The sequence below is a fragment of the Pipistrellus hanaki genome, assembly GCF_964339955.1.
Source record: "Pipistrellus hanaki genome assembly, chromosome: 5".
In the NCBI taxonomy this organism is placed as follows: Eukaryota; Metazoa; Chordata; class Mammalia; order Chiroptera; family Vespertilionidae; genus Pipistrellus; species Pipistrellus hanaki.
Genome location: NC_140507.1, coordinates 50,656,819 through 50,679,095, shown reverse-complemented (window position 1 = coordinate 50,679,095; position 22,277 = coordinate 50,656,819). Strand labels below are relative to the sequence as shown.

The following is a 22,277-nucleotide window of genomic DNA, read 5'->3' as shown; positions in this document are numbered from 1 at the left end:
TTGCTATTTCACTCTATAGGAATGGTTTATTTAAAAACAGTAAATGGAAAAGAAATGCATTTTCTTGTGTTGTTCTAAGCCTCAGGGGCTAAATGTAATGAATATTTTAAGAGATTATTTTAATTAAATTCCTGCACATCTAAACAGAGTAATATTTTATTATCACATACATAACCATGTAACTGAGATATTCATTAAAGTTAACACTTTCTGGACCAAGAATTCATGGTATGATTTACTGACCTTGTGCAAAAAGGCACAAATTAGGAAGAAAAATGAAGGGGGACAGACTTTGATTAATATAGGTAATGCTATACCATATTTATAATAGCCTTTTCCCTATTCTGGTTTATAAATGCAGCCACAGAGAAAGGTGCCCTGCTGAGGCTGAAATGAGGCTGAAATCAGAGCACATGCCACTAGAGTGTGGGGAAACTGATCACACTGTCAGCAATTCATTTCAAAATGATGTATTTAGTGCTCATTTCACCTTCCAAGAAAAAGGAAAAGGAGTTCCTTAGACTGGAAGGTGATATTGTTATTTTCAAGGACATACCTAAGTTAAAGATTGCAGAAAGGGGAGTGTGAGGTGGAGGGAGAATTAAGAGGAAAGGGAGGGGGGAAAAAAAAAGGCAGAGCAAACAAGGAGAGCTTTATGCAGAAATTCAGTGCTACCACGCTGTTTGATAATTGCTAACATATGTGGCTTCTCTGTTTCATTGTAGTCGTCCTCGTGAGTTCTGGCGCCTTGACTACTGGGAAGATGACTTGCGGCGCCGGCGACGATTTGTGCGTAACCCTCTAGGATCGACACATCCTGAAGCGACACTAAAAACAGCCGTGGAACATGGTCAGTGTATAAACTACTCCTTGCCTGTAGCAGCAGGTACAGTACTTGGTAATGAAGAGCATATCTTCATTATTACCAGGCTCTGTAAAATGGTCCCAACACCACATTTCCTAGGTACCCCAGAAAGAGAAGTTACATTTTTTTATCGTTAATGTAGAGTCCTATTAAATTATGGTGTCAAGTGTATTTATTTATTATGTTCACATACAGAACTTAATATAGGCCCTTTGTTCCAGAGCAGGAGGATAAAATGCCCTTTAAAATGGCACGTATGGCTTTGAGTGGATTAATCCAGGACACAGGCCTTAGATCCATGAATAACAGAAAGACAGCATTTACAAACCAAATACGTTTTCAGGTTCTGTTGTGTGTGTATGGTTTTCCCTCAACCAGGGTACTCTAGCATGAGATTATGAAGTGGGAGATGTGATAATAAATGTCCAAGTGGCCAGATACGTTCTAAGCCTTGATTTGTAGGTGGTCGTGACAAATGACTCGTGGAAGAAGAGAATAAGCATTATTTTCAAATGTTCCTGTTCTGCATCATCTTCTTATCAGAGCTTCACAAAGCACTGTTCCTATTTTGATATAATGCATATCACTATGATTCAGTTTAAGTAGAAGCCTGATGAGCAAATTGGAAAACTGAAAAAGTCATTTGGATTTGATAATTTATTCTCTTTGGGCATATGGCTTCACTTACTACTTTATAATTTTTGAAATTCTATTAAGATGTATTGATTAAGGAAGAAAATGTCCCTCTCCATAGTAAAATTATAATGATTTTATAAAATAAAAATTGGTTATTTTTTTTTAATAAGTTAAGAAATAGTGTTATTTTCTTGTTTGGAAGGGATTAGTTTAATATGCAGCAGTTTATGGTTAAATGATAGTACCCAGTATACAAAAATACATGTTAACTTACATAAATAAGGATATTGAGAATTTAGATTAAAAGTCTGTGGTCTTAGATTTGGCCTCAGTCAGGCAGCTTAACCTCTTGCACTCTGCCTTAAAGAGCCATTTCTGGAAGAAAATGTCCACAATATGTCATCAGATATAACACCAAATGTGACATCAGTCCTTTAAAATAAATGATCATACAGAGACTAGTCAATAACAAAGTGATCTAAAAGCAATAATAGTCTCAGAGCCCTACATCTTCAACTGCAGGAGGTGGAGAAGGAGAAATAAGATGTAGAATTAATTAGGCCACTTTTGCTTTTAAGGTTCATGGACTTTTTATGTGGTGTTAGAGATTACACACACACACACACACACACACACACACACACCCCTACCTTTCCTGTTTTTGTGTTTTTGTTTTGGGCTAATGACCCTTACATTGAAAAATCAGCCTTTATTGGGCTTTATCCTTTTCAGTCAAACAGTTGTTACCATGTGCACTTAATATTTAATAAGTATTTTTCTGTCTTGTTAACTGTCATTTCACATTGAGTTGTGAGTTCTGTAGTCAATGAATGAAAATAAAAATGCTTTCATGAAAATTTTTTGTTTTATATCTGGAAAGAGGGATTGTTTTCTAAAATTGCACAGAGGTGAACTGTTAGTCCTTTTATCTGAAATATCAGTAACTGAATTTAAAATTTGTGGAATATATTTAATGACAGAGCTTATTAAAGTCTATTTTTCAAAAATAGTATATTTAGCCATTTTGGGCATGATAAGCTTCTTCGTAATGAATCAGTTTATATCTTATTGTTGAATTTTACATTAAAAATAATTATCATGACAACATTTTTAATGCTAAGAGGCTGATTTTTAAAAAGGTATTAGAAATGCTTACTATCACTTAATGAAGACATTTTAAATCCTATATAGAAGCAGATTTCACTCTAATGGCTCTAAATAGTAATTGAAAGATTAATATAATATTAATTACTTATCTGTATTTTATTATGTACTTCCACATTGAGAGAAAGAAGTACAATTAATCATTTTATGCAGTTTTCATTCTACTTGATAACATTTTGCATTAATACTTAAAAGGCTCTGAAAAGATTAAAAACAAAATTTAAATCTGAAATGTATATTTTAAAAAACTAATTAAATGTGTAGGAGATTCTTCAGTGGTCTTCCAGTTAAGAAGATATGTCATATTTAATATAACATTTTTTTGAAAAAGATATAAACTCTAATTATATTTTGTATGTCATTTTTATTTTAACTAATAAATATTAGACAGTTTTGGAACTCAGCACATGAATTGTGCTATAGTATTGTTTACATAACATATTAGCATAAGTTATGCTAATATGTTATGTAAACAAAGAGCTTAATTTTAAAATATTTTTAAAGTATCTTATAGTTGACATTCATTTTTAACTTTGTGTTAATTTTAAAAGTCTTTGTTTTTTATTCTTAATAACAACAGAAAGCTAATGAAAATAAACATAGAGTCAAGAATGCAAAATAAAAACAGTTAATATGATTTAAAAAAAAGCAGTTGAAATTATAGAATTTAGCGTGGATAAATACTATGCTCTAACGTGGAATTTGAATATTTAAAATAGATATTACTGGCTAATGTCTCGGTTTTATAACTTCTCACTTTTTTATAATTGATTTAACTAAGAAGACAGGACATTTTGAAAATGCAGTATCTTAAAACATCATAAATTATATTATCTTTATTAAAGGATGGCATCTAATAGAAATGCCATTGGAGATTAGTTATGTATTTTAGTAGTAAGAGCCATCTTTTTTATGGATTGATTTGATTTGAAGGAAAGCCTCTGGTGTAAAGGTGGCAGAGTAAATACCTGAAGAGTGATGTTCTCTGTACGGGCGATCAATACTAGCCCCATGACTCTACTTCTGGCTACCTTCTAGTTAAAAACAAATTTTTTAATTCTGACAATTTAATTGCCCTTCCCAAGTTCACATTAACTTGCTTGGGGGAAAGGGCTTTAGGTAATTTTTCAAAGAGAGACCCTCTAAAGTGGTTATTTATAAAAGTCATTTTGTAATGGGAGATTTCTTTAACTTTGCAGAAACTGAGTCATATTTTAAAATTAAAACCAATACTTCCTTCTGTGATTAAATATTCTTTATGGAAATTAGCAGCAGCAAGCGGAAGTGGATATTTGATTCTCCAGGGCATTTTGGTCCATTTTATAGGTTTAATTTTTATTAGAAATGAGTTGTAATGATTTGTAACATTCTCCTAATGCTCAGTGGCCAGCTTATCAGTTATTATCATAGCATTATAGATTTGGAAAAAACTTAGGCTAAAGTTTAGTCTAACTTTATTCTTTACATAAGAGGAAATGGAGGAGTTTTGAAAAGGCCAACATAATTCTTGGTAAATGTAGGATTGAGCCCAGGTTAATCGATGACTAATCAGATTTTGGGGACCATTGTGCTATGCTGTTTTCTAAAATCAATTGTTAAATATAATGGGCATTTTATATTCAAATTAAAGCCATATGAAACATGTTTTAAATGGTAGAAAGATTGGAGTTAATTCAAACATTGAACAAATTTAGTAGTAGATTCCTATTGAATTCAAGATATTTTTATTTTGTAGTGCTGTGAATGTTAATAGAAATATATTTGGAGGATTTAACACAGTTTAAACAGTATGTGGTAATCATATAGATGATACAAGTACCTCATCTGGTTTTGTGGGGATGACAGACCATGTAAAGGTCCTAAATGATACCATTCTCTCATAACTTCAGTAATGACAGATACTCTTTCTTTCTTTTCATAATTCAACATCTATTAGCTTCTCTGTCTAACACTTTCCAGGAACCTGGCGTCATTAGGAGATGAAATTGGTTTGTTCTCCTCATCATCCTTTGTAGTTCCACCAATTTTTCCTAGGGTAAATCTTCTTAACTTGGAACCCTTTGGAAACTGCACAAATGATATAAACTATTTTAGGAAAATGGTTGTCTATAACATAACTCTATGGTGGTCTGTTCAGAATAAACAGTTATGCTATGTACTTCACACTAAGTGGATTCCCATATTTAATTATGTACATTTGAAGTCACTGTTATTTCAGCAGTAATTTTAAAAAAATAAGATGGTAATGGTTAATGTTTAAACTTTTATTGTGATATGGATTATTGATTACTAGTTCACTGTGCAGTAGACTTTTAAAAGGAGATTTATATCATAAGTAGAACAGTTTTCCATGTTTTTATTCTCTTTCAATTTTATTGATACTTACCTAGCCTGTGTTGAATGAATCAATCAACTCATGTCCAGTGCTAGCTCTGAAGAAACTGAACTTTACATTTTGAGGACCAGCTTCTCTCTGATTCCTCTCATTGCTCTTAGCTTCTGTGAATCTAAAGTCATGATTCAAAGAATGCATTTTTGACAAATTTATCCAATTTATGTAACAATTGTACTCTAGTTATTAAGTTAGTATAAATATTAAACCAGAATAAAATATGAGATTAGATGAAGGCAATCTTTTAATAGTGATATAAAAATTTAAATAGTTACCATCTTTGGAAATACTTTGATTAGCTAGAAAAAGATCCGAATCAAACTTTTAAACTGAACCAAAAATATGTTCTGACTTCATTCAGTGAAACTTTTATAAAGTGTAGAATATACTCACATCAAAAGAGTTGGTACTTGTTTCAATGGTTGATTGAGTATAAGGCAAACGAAAGTTAAAAATATACTTTTCCCAGCACATAAACATGATAATTATCATTTATTTTATGTTTGGGGCATTTTTTGTTCTAATTTTGAGAAGAGAAAAAAGTTCTTTTGCAGAAAGCTATTAGACCATTGAGAATTGAATGCCAGCGCATGTGGTGTGTATTAGAGTACTGTTGGTAATTTTACTGCTGCTAACTTAAAATCCTCAAGGGGGAGTTAATTACAGGAAAACCATTCTAAATATCAGTAAGCTGCATATTTTCCATGACAAGACGTTTTTCAGTTGAGGTTGAACAATTCCAGAATCTGAGCTTGTAAAAATAAGTAAATAAATAAAAAGTGCGTGTTTGTATGCGTATAGTAGGACTAGAATACTTTAAACTTCTTTTCATAAAATTTTATTTAATTCAGTGTTTCTGTGTTTTAATGTGTCAGCATGATGAGAACACTTAAAAAATTTTAAATTCCAGTTGCAAGGGATAAAAACTTATATTTAATGGTCATTTAAGTGAATGTGAATTTATTTACTGAGCTATTTTATATTGCCACTGGCTTCTCTAATTTTTTTTTTTTTGTTGTAAATGTTTGCAGATTAAAGGGGTTTTTCTATCGCTCGCTCTCTCTCTTTTTTTTTTTCTTTTTCAAATAGGCTTGGCATACTTTACAACATGTATGGCACTAATCAGAGAAGTAATGAGCAAGGTGTTGAATTTAGTTGTTTTTGATGTGTTTGTCATACGTTCATCAGATTTAGGTTTGGAAATGAACACCTTTTATTCTTTACTTTTTTGTTATAATTCTGACTTACCTTTTTAAAAAACACTATGAGAAATGTAAGAATTAGTAGGTGGAAATGTAAGAACCAGTAAGTTGCATTTGCATTAATATTTGTATAGTGGTTTAGAGCTCAGATTCCGGGGCCACAGACTCCTAATTCTACTTCTCAGGAGCTATGTTCCTTGGACAAGTTATGCAACCCTCTCTGAGTCTGTTTATTCATCTGAAAAGGAAAAATAGAAGAGGTTTGTGATAATTAAATGAGTTAAATATGTAAAGTGCTTTGAACACTTCCTGACACATGATAAGTGTTGTTTATTATTAGCATTATTATTTCTGCTTAGAAGGAATTTAAATCCAGGAATTGAGAACATAACATGCTGATATTATACTAAAACCTGACTGGTAGTTGTTAATTTATTGTAATGTATTTTATAAGAAAATATATAAAATGGTGATTTCTCTTGTATTTATCAGTGACCAATTTATTTTTAGTAAAATTGATAGCAAATTGATAAAGATCTTGTTTGGGCTTAAGAGCCAGTGTTTAATGATTTCAAAGTAAGAAACAAATACTTGAAATATAAGCAATGATATAAAAACATATACTGATATGTTCTTTAAAAGTATTGGGTTTGGTATATTTTTTTGTAGCTTTTAAAAATACAGACCCACTTAAAATGGATTCTTAAATTGTTTTCCAATTATTTATGAGACCTTCATATGTTTGCAGCATAGGGGAAAAAAGATTTTACTTACCCATAGAGGGTATTCAGAGCTAAATAATGAAAGCTTCTTTTCATGACTTTGTTATTTAATAGAAGGCACCTATATTATTTTAAGAAGTGCCACACATATTATATGTGAATGATATACCTGGTGAACTCACAATAAATGATAAAAATAAACTTTCACCCTTTAAAGTTATCCATAACCATTCCTACTCATCTCAACGACCTTTGATTTCTCAGGTTAACCAGGTAACATACATATTTGGCATATATGACATGTATAAATTTTAGTCATGTTATTGCAAACTGAGGGCTTTATCTTTTGTGGATTTTGGGCCTTATGTCTGGGCAGGAACTGCTGTGGAGCTAAAAGCCCGTCCATCTGATTTCCATATCAATAGCTGCTGCCTGGGCAGATCAGGCACTTTGCCTCTGGGATTTCCCTAGCTGGAAATCAGGGATGGAGGGAGGATGCTAAACTTTCCCTATGTGACACATGAGCTTTTAAAAATCAGAATCCGGCAGTCAGCATCCGCTTTTATGCATTTCTTAGGGAGAAAGCTGCTCAAAGCAGCGGAGTCTGAGGGACGTGGGGTTTTGAAGTCAGTATATTGAGTATCAGTGTTTTTTCCTTTTGGCTGCACCTCTGCTTCTGTCTGTGGTTCCTTTGTTGGCTGTAGGTGCTCCGCAGAGCTGCTTCTTCACTCCTCGGATTTCCTGCAAGCTCCCCCTCCCTCCGGCCTCCGAGTCTGTGCTGCTCTCCACAGGCCGCTGCAGCTCAGGCAGCATGAGGCTCTTGCCCAGATGCCTCTCATCCCAGGCTTTCTGTTATGTTTGCCCCCGGGGTGTCTTAGCCCTTTAGTTTAAACACTGGGAGGAGGTAGTGTTTGAGTCTCCACTTAGTTTCCACACTGCCTTGCTCTTGGATATTTGTCTAAGGGCCGTAGTGAGGGTGCGGGTGGGGCGCGGGGGTGGGGCAAGGGCAAGGTGAAGGAAGGAGGGAGGGTGAAGTTAAGAGGAAGGGAACAGCCTCTAAGAACTGCCAGAGCTTTATGAGTGGCAGATATGGCTTCAGGGCTTGGCCTGAGTCCCCAGTAGCTGTAACTCTCCTAGCTCTGACTCTTCTTCCTTCTGGATTCTTTTTCATAGCAATTCCCCAAACATTTCAAAATGTTTATCAGTATATTATCCCAGGAATGTGAACCGGTCTTCCTTATTTTTTAGTGTTATGTAGGTATTATTTGTAAAAATAGGTTCTGATTTTTTTTCTACTGACAAAATTTCCAAAAATGTGCTGCTTTTGAACCTTCTCTTGCCTTAACTCTGAGTAAATAAATGGTTCGGTGAGGGTCAGATTTAATGGGATTAGGGTGCATGTTCAGGGTAACATTAGACTAGGGTTGGGGAATCCCGTTTGTCAGAAGGATCGCACGTGCCATCCCAGCCCCTTTCCCCAGTGCCGAGAACTCCGTGTGCAAATGATTGCCCACCTCGCCTCACCACAGTTTCCCTGCCCCTCTGCCAAAGTGCTCCTCGGAGGCTGATGGACAGCTTTGTTTCCTTCTCATTTCAGCTGCAGATGAAGATATCCTTACCAAAGGAAAACAGTCCATCAGGAGTCAGGCCTTAGGAAATCAGAACTCAGAAAACGAGGTCCTCCCTGAAGGCGACGACGACACTCTGTCATCCGCGGATGAGAAAGATTTAGAGAATTTCACCGGTAAATTCAGTGCTTGTGCAGATATTTCCGCCTGCTTTGGGCCAATAAGCATCTAATTACTTACTTTTTCAGCTGTGACCACGAGGACTACTAAGTTTACACCCACAGTTACACAAGATAAAAAAATTTTGTGCCCTCAAACATTTTCCACCTAACCTGCAACACTTTTCTCCTTTATTTTCTTATCCTGTTCGGTCTCTACCCTGCTAATTTTAATGAATTATTTCCACTGGAAAAGAAAAAAAGTGTTTAAAAGCAGCAACAGCAAAATAAAATTGCTTCACCCATTCCATGGGAGTTACCTAATCTCTGTAATGTGAGAGTTATAAGTAGAATTCTGCCAATTGTTTTGTAAATAAAGCTTGGAGGCAGATAAGCTATTTGCTTTGATATACAGGTCTTAGTGAACATGCTGATATACCTTTAACTCCCTCAAAAACCCATTTCAGGAATGCTGTGGCTTTACACAGGATTCACATATTTTACCTGATGTAGGAATTTTGATTTGTACTCTGCAGATTTTCACTTTTACTTCCCTTATGGGAAAAATTCTCTTGTTTAGCCTGAAATTTTAGTCATTCATTAAATGGCTTTTTTTTTTTTTTTAAATGCCTTTGGCTCTGTCCCTCTATGAGGAAAGTCTGAAAGATTCTATGATTTCTTTAGGGAAAATTATATAACCTGTTTTGATCATCTTCACTTAAGAGAAAAGGCATTAGAAATCTTATATTTAATGACATCCATATATGTTCAACCTGTACTACTATGCAGTGAATGGCAATGGAAAGCCAAAATGCGTAATGGCATCTACTCTGATGACCTGTGATCTCCTGTGTGAAGTAAAGTAAAATTAATTGGGGCATAGTGTGAGGGACTTAGGATGGGAATAGAGAATAAGGTGGAGAATGCTATTCTCTAGTCTTTCCCTTCATATCCATTTACCCATTTCCTCCTCCTTTATTTTGCTTCTATTCTTGCTACTAGTAATACATTCATACAGTAATAGAGGTGAAAGGGGAGTTTAATTATATAATCCTGACAATGGCAATAGGATTAGGAAGTAATCCACACTAATAAAGTGGTGTGGGTTAGAAATGAAGTGGAAATTGTCAGGGGTCTTCTTTAGGACCTAGGCTGCCCTAGCTCCTGCAGCTGTCTGCTTACCCTGTAATTGAATGTCTGCGAGTGATTGAAAAAATGTTATTTCTTCTCAGGATTACATGCTAATGTACAAAGGGCAAAGGAGACAGCAAAAGAACACATAGCTGCTTATTTCATCCATTTATAGGGATGAGCTTTGGGAAATCATGGCCGTTCCGTAGCTATCTGCTGCCCATCTGCAGACACAATGTATTTGTACATTGGGAATAGAGGGCAAAACCTGCTCTGATCTCCGCAGAGCATCCCTTCTATTGTCCTACTGGCACACATTAAGATTGATGTGAGATTAAGGACCAACACCCTTCTAACAATCGATGGAAATGTCAATTCATCTGAATTTTGAAACACTTATTCACCCATTGATTACCTGAATAGGTGTGCTGTGTTTATAGGCACTATATTAATTCAGACCTCTAAGTGCCAATCTTTCTTGCTGTTTTCTTCACCTATAGGATTTGTACAATGAAGAATTAACATGATATTTCAGTTTCTTGCTACATTGAATCTCCACGTAAATCTATATGTATATACAATATAATCACTATTTTTTAGTTATTTTATATTTAGCTCCAATATACTTTGTGCTCTTCTATCTGTACTGAATCTATTGTTTTCAGTAGCAGGCTGATTTGTCTCTTTGATAAGCCCTGTGGAGATTTGATTATTCCAATAAAAATTCATTCACTTGGAAACCCACCCTCCAGCTGTTTACTCCCAGAGTCCCTGAACTACACTAATATTAGATTTGGAAGCACTGAACAAAATTTAACAGTGGAAAGGCAGGCTTATAAAATAAGTATTTTTACCAATCTTTCATGGGGAAAGTTATTACGGAAGAGGCTTTGTGTCAGGCTGGCACAAAATCTTTACCAGAGAATATGGTGTAATGTTTCTCACTTTGCTAATAAGCTAGTGATCTTTTTATAATCATGCCTCAGCCAAACTCTAAACTAACCTCTGGCCTTGGAAGCCTATTGAGTCCTCCTTGCTGCTGGTTGTTGTTCCATGTTGTTTGATAGCCTGAGGCTTGTTTTCTAAATGGAATGTGGATGGACTTATTTAGGCAGAGCTGCCCTTTTTTTTCCAGATTAGACCAAAGCTTTGCAGACTCCCAGTAAAATAATTGCATCCTGGCTTACTGTTATCATTAATCGCCTGTTAGAAATCTCTTAGTATGAGAACCCTAACTTTGCATTTTCTGAGGAAGTTTGGGGGGACGACAGAATTTGTAAGTGTAGGAGTCAGCAGGCAATTTGGTGCTAGGGATGAGAATTTTTAAATTAAATAAAATTTCTGCTTGAATCTATTTGAATTCTTGAAAAATGTCATTCCAACTTTGCAGCTTGCCTTTTCCTTTTGGCAGGTCCTGTTAGCCTGAGCACACCAGCTCAGCTTGTGGCCCCCTCTGTTGTAGTGAAGGGCATTCTTTCTGTCACCTCCTCCGAGCTCTATTTCGAGGTGGATGAAGAGGACCCCAACTTCAAGAATATCGACCCCAAGGTGAGACGATGAGGAGCGGGCTTCGTTTCTATGGAATTGTATTTTTCTTTGGATGGGATGGTGCACTGCTATTAAGTAGGATTGGCATTGGTAAAATCTGACAGACTTAGTTTGAATGTCTTGCTGATTTTTCTGTCTCTTTGCAGGCAACTATTTTCTTTAGCTTATGACTCCCTTACCAGTTAGTTAGATTATTGAAGTTCATTTAGATTCAAAAACAATTCCCACTTAATTGCATTTATCATTAGCTCATTCAAGGGTGGGGGAAGAACCTCAGGGAATATCTTCTATAAATATATTTTGCCTCAAAGGGTCCAGGGTGAATTAAGCTACAAAATTCAGTGAGATCGAGAGACGAATTATTTTGTTTAGCCTTTCTGCTTTCTAGGTATAATACCAATATATCACTCTCCTTGCTTTGTCCTCATGACTTACTACTCTGTTGTGCATGCGTGTCTCGTGTGTGTATGAGGTACTCTGTTTCCCATTACCTGAAGTCGATTTTACAAGGCACTGCATAATTTCCTATTCTTAAATGAAAATGTAATTTCCTCTTTAAAATGCATTTCTGATTACTTTTCAGACCTTGGCAACTTTATTTTACTAAGAAACATTTGTGGCTAGGCCATAAAGCCAAAATTATGTTTATTTCATGAATGTGAATGGTAGGATTTGTTCTGAGAGGAAAGTCTCGTTGAAAATGAGCAAAATAAGCATCCTGTAGAAAGAAAAGTGGTTTAAAAAATTGGAATATTTTACACACTGATAGCTTTTGTGTGTGTGCATACTACACACATAGATACATTCATACACACATATATACATTCTGAATTTATTGGTGGAAGGTTCTTAGGTTTTGTAATCATGTGAATCATTAAGTTTTAGTGATTTAGAAGTATTTCAAAGTAGTTCTTGGTGAAAATGTTATAATTTTTTTGAAAACTTTATAATCATCTCTTGTCTTATGTATGTTTCTAATACAATGTTTCGAAATTGCTGCCTTTATTAACAGGATTTGATAGATTGTACAAAAGGAAAGCTACAGTGAAACAGCTCATTTTGACCTTGATAATTCAGCTAATCCAGCATAGAGAAAACTTTACTTCAGATTTTTTGCATTATTTTTTTCCTTTTTACAGAGTTGAAATGTCTGAAAATGTATTTTAGTTTCTTTAGGAAAGAAAGTTTACCAAAATGAATTACATTCTCTAATTTGTGGTAGTTTGTGAGTTTTAGAGGCTGGAATTTAACTCAGAATATCGATTAGGCTTTTGGACATACATGGCTTAAAATCTAAATTGTGATTTAAAGGTGTCTAAGTAATTGTACTTAATACTGGAATTTTTGCCAGTCTTTGCAATTAGACTCACTGAAGTTATTTGTTCCTTTGGGGGAAGTTATAATTTTTATATTCCTGTGATCTTACTCTGTGTAGCATCATTAAATTAATTTTCCCCCTGTTGCTTGTGCAATGCAGGGGTCTTTTACCTTAGTCACAGAAATTGTTTTGTTCCACAGCAACCTGCCTAATGTTACAGAAATAAAAACTTCTGCTAATTTATATTGAAAAAATTTTCAATCTGTTTTTGGAAGAATTTATTTTGAATAGACATGGTGCTTTAAGGCTGTTTGTAGTGAGGACACTTGTGTCGATTGCATCAAATTAAATAAGGAAGGAAAAAGATACTGAATTTTGGAAAATTTTGTTTATTTTTGTCAAAAGTTAAAAGCTTTTCCTGGGATAATTAGAGGGAGATATGTGACTAATACTGTAAATACTTTTGAGAGTGAAAAAAATGGTCATTTTAAGATGTTATTTTAATCTTTTAAACTAAACATTGTCTTTAAATCATTACTTTGTAAATGTAAGCACTTCTTACTTGCTTTGAAAATGTTCTTAAAAATCAGAACATTTTCCCAAGAGAATAAATTCATTTTTGTTATTTTTAAAAAATTGGTGAATTTTCTGCACCACTTATTCTTACGGTGCATTTGTTCTGCAACTACAGAAAAGACATAGGTTTAGAGTGGAGATGATTTCAGAGCTAATGAGATCAAAGTTTATATTTCTAGACTAGAACTATTTTTACTGTGGAAATTTCACCAGGGAATTTTATGGCTGAAGCCTGTTTGGTCAAGTGAACCAGAGCTCTAAGTACCTTCCTTGATTTTCATCCCTCTCTTCTGTTGTCCTGCTGCTCATCAGTCCTTACACTCCCTCCCCCACTTCTTCCTCTGTTCTGTAAAATTGCTATTTTAGGACATTTTTTCTTTATATCTCTCATTCATGGATTTTCCTCATTAAATTAAAAACTGGGATAATTTAAAGAATAAATTTTACAGGATAACATCTGACATATATTCTGTACCTGTGCCTCATCATTAGCATTAGCATATCTAATGGAGTACATAGTTGCCTCCAATATGAAGAAGAGAAATCAGTTTGTTTCAGATACTTTCAGTTTTACCAATTACTTTATTTTATAATCAGTTATTTCCTTGTTTTAAAAAGAAACCTTTCTCTAAGTTGAAATGTAATGGGTATATTGGATTGTTACCATAGAAAGGCAGAAAGAACAGAAAGTACTTTTCCTATTTGTAAATTCTTGAAACAGTAATATTCCTTTGGTCAGAAATATTATATCCAAACCTTTTTTTTGGTTTGAATTGCCTATAAGAAGCTTCAGAATAATCATGAAAAATTCTAGGGATTTAAAAGAAAAAATGACCATAGTGATGACATTTATAACTAAGCAATTTAAAATATTGAAGTATTTCATAAATCTGGATTGTTCATATCACCATTTGCTAGGAAAAGGACTATTGCTATAAACACTTTATTCATTTTTTGGTGTGATTGAGTTAACTGTTAAGTTTTTATTATTTAAAACTTGAAGAGGACAAATGATTGAAGGAAAAGTGTCATCTGATAGTGCTAACTCTTCAGAAAAGATCCACAAGTATTTCCTTTGTATTGCAGTCTCAGAGTGAATTTTTAAAAATTATGGCATAAAAAGCAAATACCTTCCTTGTAAATATGAAATAATTTTTCTCTCTTTAAAAATTAGGATCAAAATTTGTTTTTCTATATAAAATGTATTCTTTTTTTCAAGTGTGAAGGAAGATATTACTTTTAATCTTAAAACACACACATTATCTTGTTGAGTAAAAATTAATATTTTCTCTTTTCTAAGGATTTTGTTCGGAATTTGAATGATTAAACCTACAAAATGTGCTGTATTTGTGATTTTGCAAATTAAAGTTCAAATGGCAGCTTCTTGTGTTTAGCTGCTCAAATTCACATCTTTACATTGTGAATTGTAAGTTGTGATCTCACCTGCCTTCATTTAAGAACAATCCACAAACAGTCAATTACAATGTAAAGTAATATTTTTATTACTGTTTTCAACAAGACTGCTTAGGGTGAGGGTAGAGGTGCAAGAGAGGGAGGAGCACAATCTGACATTGGCACTGAGATACATTTAACATCAGCAAAACTTTTTTTAAAAGAGAAATTTTACATATAATTAAATACTTTTTTTTCACTTGGTGACAACATTCAGGCAACCCAAAACAAAATGAAATGAGTCAGAGAGAGAAAGAGAGAGAGAGAGAGAGAAGGAGAGGGAGAACGAGTGAGAGAGAGGGAGAAGTGAGAGAAGGAAGGAAGGAAAGGAGAGAAAGGGAGAGAAGGAAAAAGGGAGAACTACTATACATTGATTTGAAAATGTACCTTGGGTTTCATTTTGTGGTGGCAAAGCCCGATTGCTTCTTTTGTGTGACCTCTTAAATTCACATTGTTTGGAAGAGAAGGATCACTTTGTGCAAGAATGTGATTTTGTGGTGTTTGGTTTGTCGATCGGTCGGGTTGCTCTCTTTTTGTTGGCTTGTGCATTCACGGAGCTCTGCTGCTGCTTGGTTCCTGCTTCTTTTAGGTGCTTAGCATAAAAGTTTGTGTCCGGAGTTCCCGCTGGCTGTTTGTCGTGTGTTGGGGTGGATGAGAGCATTCCCGTGTGCATCGCTTTTCAAGCAGTCCCAGGCACCCTATAGTTTGTCCAGGCTTTTGGGATTGGTGAGAATTTCCCTGGCCAACCTCCAGGTCTGCTTGGCAGCACTCTCCAGGGCCGAGTGGGGCTTGCCCTGGAAAAGGTCGAGGTTGGGCAGAAAGTAGTGCGGGCAGCGGCGGCACTGCAGGCAGGAGATGAGCTGCAGCAGGATGCCGTTGAGCCGGTCGCCCAGGCACGCCTCGTCCCAGTCCGTTTCCCGCGGGTGTTTCTCGCACTCGTACAGCAGCAGCGTCTTCATGTGGTAGTTGTTGAGCGGCTGGCCTGGCAGCTCCAGGTGGCGGTCCCGCAGGGTCTTCAGCACCGACAGACACTTGTTTCGGCAGCCGCCCATCAGCAGGCGGTTCTCGGCCTCCCCGAACTGCAGCACCCAGGCGTCGCTCTCTGCCGAGCTCTGCTTGCCCGTCAGCGAGTAGCACTCCTTGGAGAGCAAGTTGAACCCTTCGGCCTTGACCTCCGCCACCCGATTGGGGCCGGGCCAGGGGATGTGAGGCATAGGCCACTGCGCAGCACTGCGAGGCCAGATCCCGGTGCACTTGAACGCCGGGGTGATCTGCACCACGTAGCGCTCCCTGATGCGCAACTTGACCTCGCTGGTGTCCGCGATCATCTTGACCACATCCCGGTAGCTGCACTTGTCCACCGCCTGAGCCACCAGCGTCTGGAAGCGAGAACGGATCTTGCGCGCCGAGAGGTAGCCGGACGCGGTGATGAACTCCACCCAGAGAGACATGCTCCGCTTCCTACCGTCGCTCAGCTTGAGCACCGCGCAGCCGGGCAGGGAGCCGTCGTCCACGAAGTTGAAGACGCCCATCTGGTTGAGGTAGAGCACCACCTCGAACTCTGTGGGCGAGATGACCTCCAGCCCCTCGTAGCGGGCATCGATCTCGCTCAGGGAGCTGATGAAGCGAGGCTCCTGCACCTCCACTTCCTTCAGCACGTCCGAGACCACCTTGCAGACCTCTCGGATGGTCTTGGCGATGGCCGCCTTGCGCGCCTGGCAGCGCTCCGTGTAGTATTTATTGAGCTGGTAGACCAGCTTGGCCTGAGCGGCGATCATGTTGGGGCACAGGTCCGGGCTATACACCGGCGTCTCGCAATACGTTGAGGGATCCAAGGCTCACGCACTGGTGGTGGCCCTGCGGCTCGCAAAAGAGGCGGTGCGCTCCCCTTCAGCCCCACTTTCACTCTTGTTTTCCACCTGGGCTGACCCGCTGATGCGACAGCAGGCCAGATCTCCCTTTCCCCTCTGTCCGAAATCCTTTTCTTCTCCAGAAAATTAGAGAGGAAAAAAAGTGATCTTTTAAAAAGAAAAGTACCTGCTGGGACTTTCTTTGCTTTCTCTTGATATGCAAAATAAAGATGTGCTTGCCAGAGAGATAAGTGGGAGGAGGGAAAAGAGAAGACGAGAGAACTTCAGGTTAACAAGAGGGTTAGTTTAGATATCTGCTGCCGAGATTGTCCAGAAATCTGCAAATGAGATCTTTTAAGTGCCAAAGGAAATTTAAAAATAAAAGCGAAACATTCAGTGTTTCATTCTTAAACTTGTCTCCCAAGCCGGTAGGACTTCTTCACTCAGCCTAGGTGAGTGCCTTCCTCACCCTCCCCCAAATGCAAGGTGAAGGATGTAATTAATGTCCAGAGAGCAGCGAAGTGCACCGAGTCAGTGGCACCCTCCGATGTGTGCAGACGTCCTGCGCGCTCAGCGTGCCGGTCTGGCCACTTCTCAGGGGGTCGTGTTGTAGCGGTATTCCTCTTTTCCTCCTGGAGGCGTTGTTAGGACTGGACTTGTTTGTTTGCAGCGCCTTCTTCTTGTTTTTCTCTAGGTGCAAACCGCTGGAAGTTGTTTGATATTCATTTCTGCTTCGTAATTTATAATCTTGGCCCTCACAAAGTGTATTTTAATGTGACGAAGTCTTTGCTTGCGTTGCATCTGGGGTTTAGTTAGAATGATGCTAGGGTTTTTCTTCTCCTCCCCCTTAGGTTGCTTGTGCAGATTCCACTTTCTGAGTCCTCTCTCCCTCCTCCCCTCTGAGGTCTCTCTCCCTGTCCCCTCCTAATCTCTCTTCCCTCCCTTGCTCTCTCTCTCTCTCTCTCTCTCTCTCTCTCTCTCTCTCTCTCTCCCCTCTCTCTAAATCTCTCTAGCTCTCTTTCGCTCACCTCTCTCTCCCCACTCTCCCCTCTCCCTGCCTTGCTGTTTCCTGGAGTTATTTAGTTTATGAATGGTCCAGGGCCATCATGAGGGGGGTGGAGCTTCAGTTCGTACAATCACTATCCAAGCTGTCACTGCTTTAGCCAATCCGAGAGAGAAGACAGGCATGCTTGGCCCACAGTAGCAGCCACCGCTGCGCTTGATAAAGAAAGAGGGTAAAGGGAGAAGTAAGAAAATAGGAGGAGATAGTAGCAGTCAAATGCTCACACACATTTTACAGCCCCCTGTTCTTTATCCTCCTCTCTTATCAGTTGCAAGGAAGAAAAAGAGTCTATATAGAAAGGACTTCCTGGAGATGACCGGAGTAACTGGAGGGAGAGTAGCAGTGGTTCAGAAAGGTTTACTTTTTTTTTTTCTCCCTCTCTATCAACATAGCGAAGAAGGTGCAAACTAACAAAATCACTTTCGCTTAAAGGCAAATGGGAGGAGGACGGGAATTTGGGAAAGGACCCAACATTTTCTAGATTTTCTTCTCTCCTAAAGTCTCTCCACCCCCATTGTTGCCAAGAGCCAGAGCAGTTGCTGTATAAGTGCACCAGTGTGTGTCGGGGTGGGTATGGGATGAGGGTTGATGACTATAAATCTCTTTTCAGTAATTTTCATATGCTGTTTTTAAAAAAATGGGGCAGGGCAAAAGTAGTGCAAGCACCTTGCTTGATAATGGATACTTCATAATTAAGATTCAGGTATATTTAATGCTATTACTTTGTTCTTACAAGGACTAACCATAATTAGCCAGTTATTAGAAAATATATTTAAGCTTCGGGAGATGGTGCAGATTTATAGATGGTAGAATTTTGTTGGATGTATGTTTACATCAAAATAAGTCACTGAAACCATTTTGAACTTAAAAACGAAAGGAAGTAAATGTGAACCTGAATCAAAATTTTCTTAAAATGCCAATGTTGTAAATCTAATTTTGAGTATTTTCGGATGTAATACAGTTTCATTTGTAAAATGAATTTATTTTCATAATTGACTTTTGCTTTTAAAAGACTCACTACTGCAATGCAAAAATCTATAACTATCCTGTTATTGATTACACAGATGGCTTCACTCCTCCCTTGGCATTTCAATGAAACACATGCTTGTGCTTTAGTGTATGTATTGTACCCATTGTAGCGTTTCGGTACTTTTGTATGAAAAAGCTATGACAGTGTTTGTGATTTGCTCAATATTCAGGGTTTATGTTTGAACCTTGGATGTCTGTCTGGTTTCTGAGTCTTTTTTTAGACAAATCAAATAGGCGGGATTATAATAATAATAATTATTATTATTATTATTTTTAAAGTCAGTACATTGTATTTTTTGATAATGCCGTAAGGATGAAACTATGAAGCCCTTTGGGGAAGACTGCGTTTTGCAAAACCTGGCATGCAGCTTTTTCAAAATCCCTTGGGAGGGCTTGACTTGCTTTCTTAAAACGGGACCAGGTGAACCTGAATTCATTTGCTTAGGGGAAGTTTATTTCTCTCCTCCTCCTTCCTGCCAGATGCTTGGACCTCTTAGTCCTTTCTTACGTGGCTGGTTTAGTCCACTACCTTGTCACCCATTCACTTTGTTGTCCTAAGTCCCTTTCGAAAGAACCATTGGGACATTTAAAAAAAAAATTAAGTCGAATTTATTGCGTGGAATCTGTGTTCAGTAGTGAGGAGTTGGGATGCACAGTTGCAAGTAAGCATACTTGAAATTTGGACACAGCTTTAGTCAACCACCCAGGAGTGGCAGAGACGTGCGGGGGAGAGGGGCGGACGCTGGGCTGCCTGAGGATGCTGAGCTGCCTGCTGCGCCTTCGGGGTTGGCATGTGTGAAGCCCGGACTCCGTGGATTACCCGCCTATTGCCTGTGGGTCACACCGTCGCCCTGGGAAATATTACTGGGCAGGAGGGACACTTTGGTGCAGGGAGTTGTGTGAACAGCCAGGAAAGGGCCCTTAGCCGAGGGCAGTTACTGGGGAGAGACTCTGGCAGGGCCAGAGGGGGCAATGCTTTCCCTCCCCAACCCTCCAGGAGGTGGCCACTTCTTCATTTCCTCTGGTCCTCATGGCCTGAGATGCCCCTGGGAGTGAGTGAGTGCGAAAAGGTCTGGGGGTGACCGCGGTAGTGCATCCTCCGGGCCATGGCGCTGCGTACTGCCGGTCCAGGGTAGGCGCCCAGGGACGCGGTCCATGCCTCTCTGCGTAGCGAGGCGGCGCAGGCCTTGCTGAGCTAGACGCCATTGCCTGACATCTCACATCTCTCCTCTTCTCTTCTCTCCTCTCCTCTCCTCTCCTCTCCGCTTTGTCAAGCACAGCTAAGATTCTTGCACCCCTTTCCCAGCGTTTCCCCACTTTTACAACAGAGGCTGAGAGTTGATAAAACATTACAAATGTTTTGATTTAAAAACAATCCATTACCAATTTACCCTGTCTAAGGTAGATGCTCTAGTAAATAATAAATCAGTTAAACAAAGGCGACTTTAATTTATTGTCGCGGTACTAATTAGAAACATCATTCGAGCAATAAACTTAAACACTTCCAGCAAATAATGCTCCCTCTTGCCAGTTCCCTTCTCCCCCTCCCCCACCCAACTCCCTAGGCCGCCTCCGCTCTCGGAACTGAGCTGCCTCTGCTGTTTGCGAATCCGCTCGCTCTCTTCCTCTGGTTGAATAATTGAAGGGGGAAACGGTATCTGAGGAGGCTGTAATTGAAGAGCCCCTGTCACCTCTGCTTTTATGTATGTTAGTATAGAAGTCCATCAGCAGCTCCTTGATGGTGTATTAAAACGAAGTGGCAGCCCCTTCTGCAGGAGATACCACGTTCTATTAAAGGAGACCAAGTGAGAGAAAGAAACTCTAGAGGCTAAAAGCCACTTCAAGTCTTCAGGCCGATTGATCTGTATTCTCTTGTTATAATCCATCTCATCATACTTGAGTTAATGAGGCAAAAGAGGGGGAGCGAAATCTGATGGTCCTTGACAAATTCATTAGGGAGGCTGCAGGACATTTTATTTGACTGTTAAACATCTTGTTTGTTTGGTTTAGACAGTGCCAACATCAGCTTGCTTCTGCCCAGACCTGTGATGTTAGGATAGCTGCAGACATTCCTAAAAAGAGGAGGACATTCAGGGTGTGATTTGAATTTTTTGTTTTGTTTTGGATTTTCGGTAGTCCATAAGCTTCAGACTTCTCTAGGCTTTACCTTCTCCATCATCATTACATTTGGTACGTTTTATGAGGATGTAGAAGGTAAAACCAAGGCGGGGTGTGCTTAGTTACTATAAACTAAAGTGTGTGTGTTTAAACTTCAGTCTGAAATTTCCTGTAGCCTTTACAAAATGAGCCAAATTTTAGCAAATACTATACTAGTTATTTTAAAAAATGGGAATGTGTAAGTTCCAGATTACACATTACATCCTGTTTTTACTTGATCATGGTTAAATAAACTTTTAATTATTAATTGAATTTCCTCTTGTAGTGAAACACGAAAGCCAGAAACTTAGAAATAAAAATTTTAACTATTTACACAAGTAAGATACTTTCAAAATAAAATTGGTATATTTTAACTTGGAGGCCTTTTTATATTTAAAACTAGAAGTAGAACTGGGTGCTCTTTGAATGGTGTTAAAGGTGATGAGTTGACCAAATAACTTAAAAAACTGAAAATATTTCTTACTGAAGAATAATAAGCAATTCCGCTAGAAGGCTAATGTTACATTTTATTCAAAGATAATAATATAGTATTTTATTTTTTCAAAAAGAACTTTTCTTGGAAAGAAATAGTCCAATTCTGGTATTATCCTTTCTTGCATTGAGAATTCAGTTATATTTTCCTGCAGCAGTTGACTTAAAGAGCCTCAGCTCAAGTGCTTTCCAAAAGAACCCTGGCTTCCATTTCTAGGCTATCAGTATGAGAGAAAAGGAAAGCTAATGCTTTTTGTCTGTCATTTTTGTGCATTGCTGCACTGCTGATGAAGCTGGGACTGCTGGAGGGAATATATGGATTTGAAAAGAAGTGATTCAGTAGTTCTTGTTGTGTTTCTCAGACGCAAAACCAAACTAATGAAGTCAGTGCTTCTGTACATCTGACAGTTATAATCCTGTTTATATTTCAAGAGAATACAGACACCTCAAACAGCTTTATTTTTTGCTGATATTTACTCATGAGAAATAAATCTATTTACTGAGTTAAACTTCAGTGCATTTTCTATTTTATCATATCACCGAGAGTAAAAAGGTATCCATTATTTTATTATCGGTAGAAATAGCATATATTAATAATATTTACCAGATTATACAGATAATAGATTGCATGATACTGATGTTGTCTTCTAAGAAAACATTTGCCTATAAAAAAATCAGATTATTAACTTAAAAAACCCAATTCTGAAGGATTTGTACTTTTTCAAAAACAAAGCACACTATGTTTGCCTGTATGTGTTCTGATCATCTAAAATCTGATTTTGGAACATATATGAGGTTGCTAAATTTTTAGTTCTTATACAGTTAATCATTCGATATATTTTTAAAAGTGCATTTGACTTTTTAAAAATATTTTTTGATCAAAATATTAATGGGGAAATAAATAACAATTAAATTTTCTGGTTTTAAAATTCCAGTTAAAACAAAAAGAAAATA

At 37.7% G+C, this 22,277-nt stretch overlaps 2 protein-coding genes across 6 annotated transcripts in view; one reads left to right on the top strand and one right to left on the bottom strand.

Moving 5' to 3' along the window:
- The window catches only part of LRBA (LPS responsive beige-like anchor protein), a 514,593-nt gene that overhangs the window by 278,313 nt on the left and 214,003 nt on the right, over positions 1-22,277 (top strand). For 3 of the 5 annotated variants that reach the window (XM_084884876.1, XM_084884872.1, XM_084884873.1), the window contains 3 exons: positions 726-886; positions 8,579-8,725; positions 11,250-11,386. In XM_084884876.1, the coding sequence (XP_084741002.1) occupies positions 726-886; positions 8,579-8,725; positions 11,250-11,386 (445 nt within the window). The remainder of the gene's footprint in view (positions 1-725; positions 887-8,578; positions 8,726-11,249; positions 11,387-22,277) is intronic. The other 2 variants (XM_084884875.1, XM_084884874.1) reach the window with 1 other exon arrangement.
- MAB21L2 (mab-21 like 2) lies at positions 14,759-18,663 on the bottom strand. The gene has a single exon (XM_084886777.1). The coding sequence runs from the start codon at positions 16,508-16,510 to the stop codon at positions 15,431-15,433; it is 1,080 nt and encodes a 359-aa protein (XP_084742903.1). The 5' UTR covers positions 16,511-18,663; the 3' UTR covers positions 14,759-15,430.

Bases quoted from the DNA above. Each gene is read 5' to 3' on its own strand.
- MAB21L2 (XM_084886777.1), bottom strand. From the start codon at position 16,510: ATGATCGCCGCTCAGGCCAAGCTGGTCTACCAGCTCAATAAATACTAC.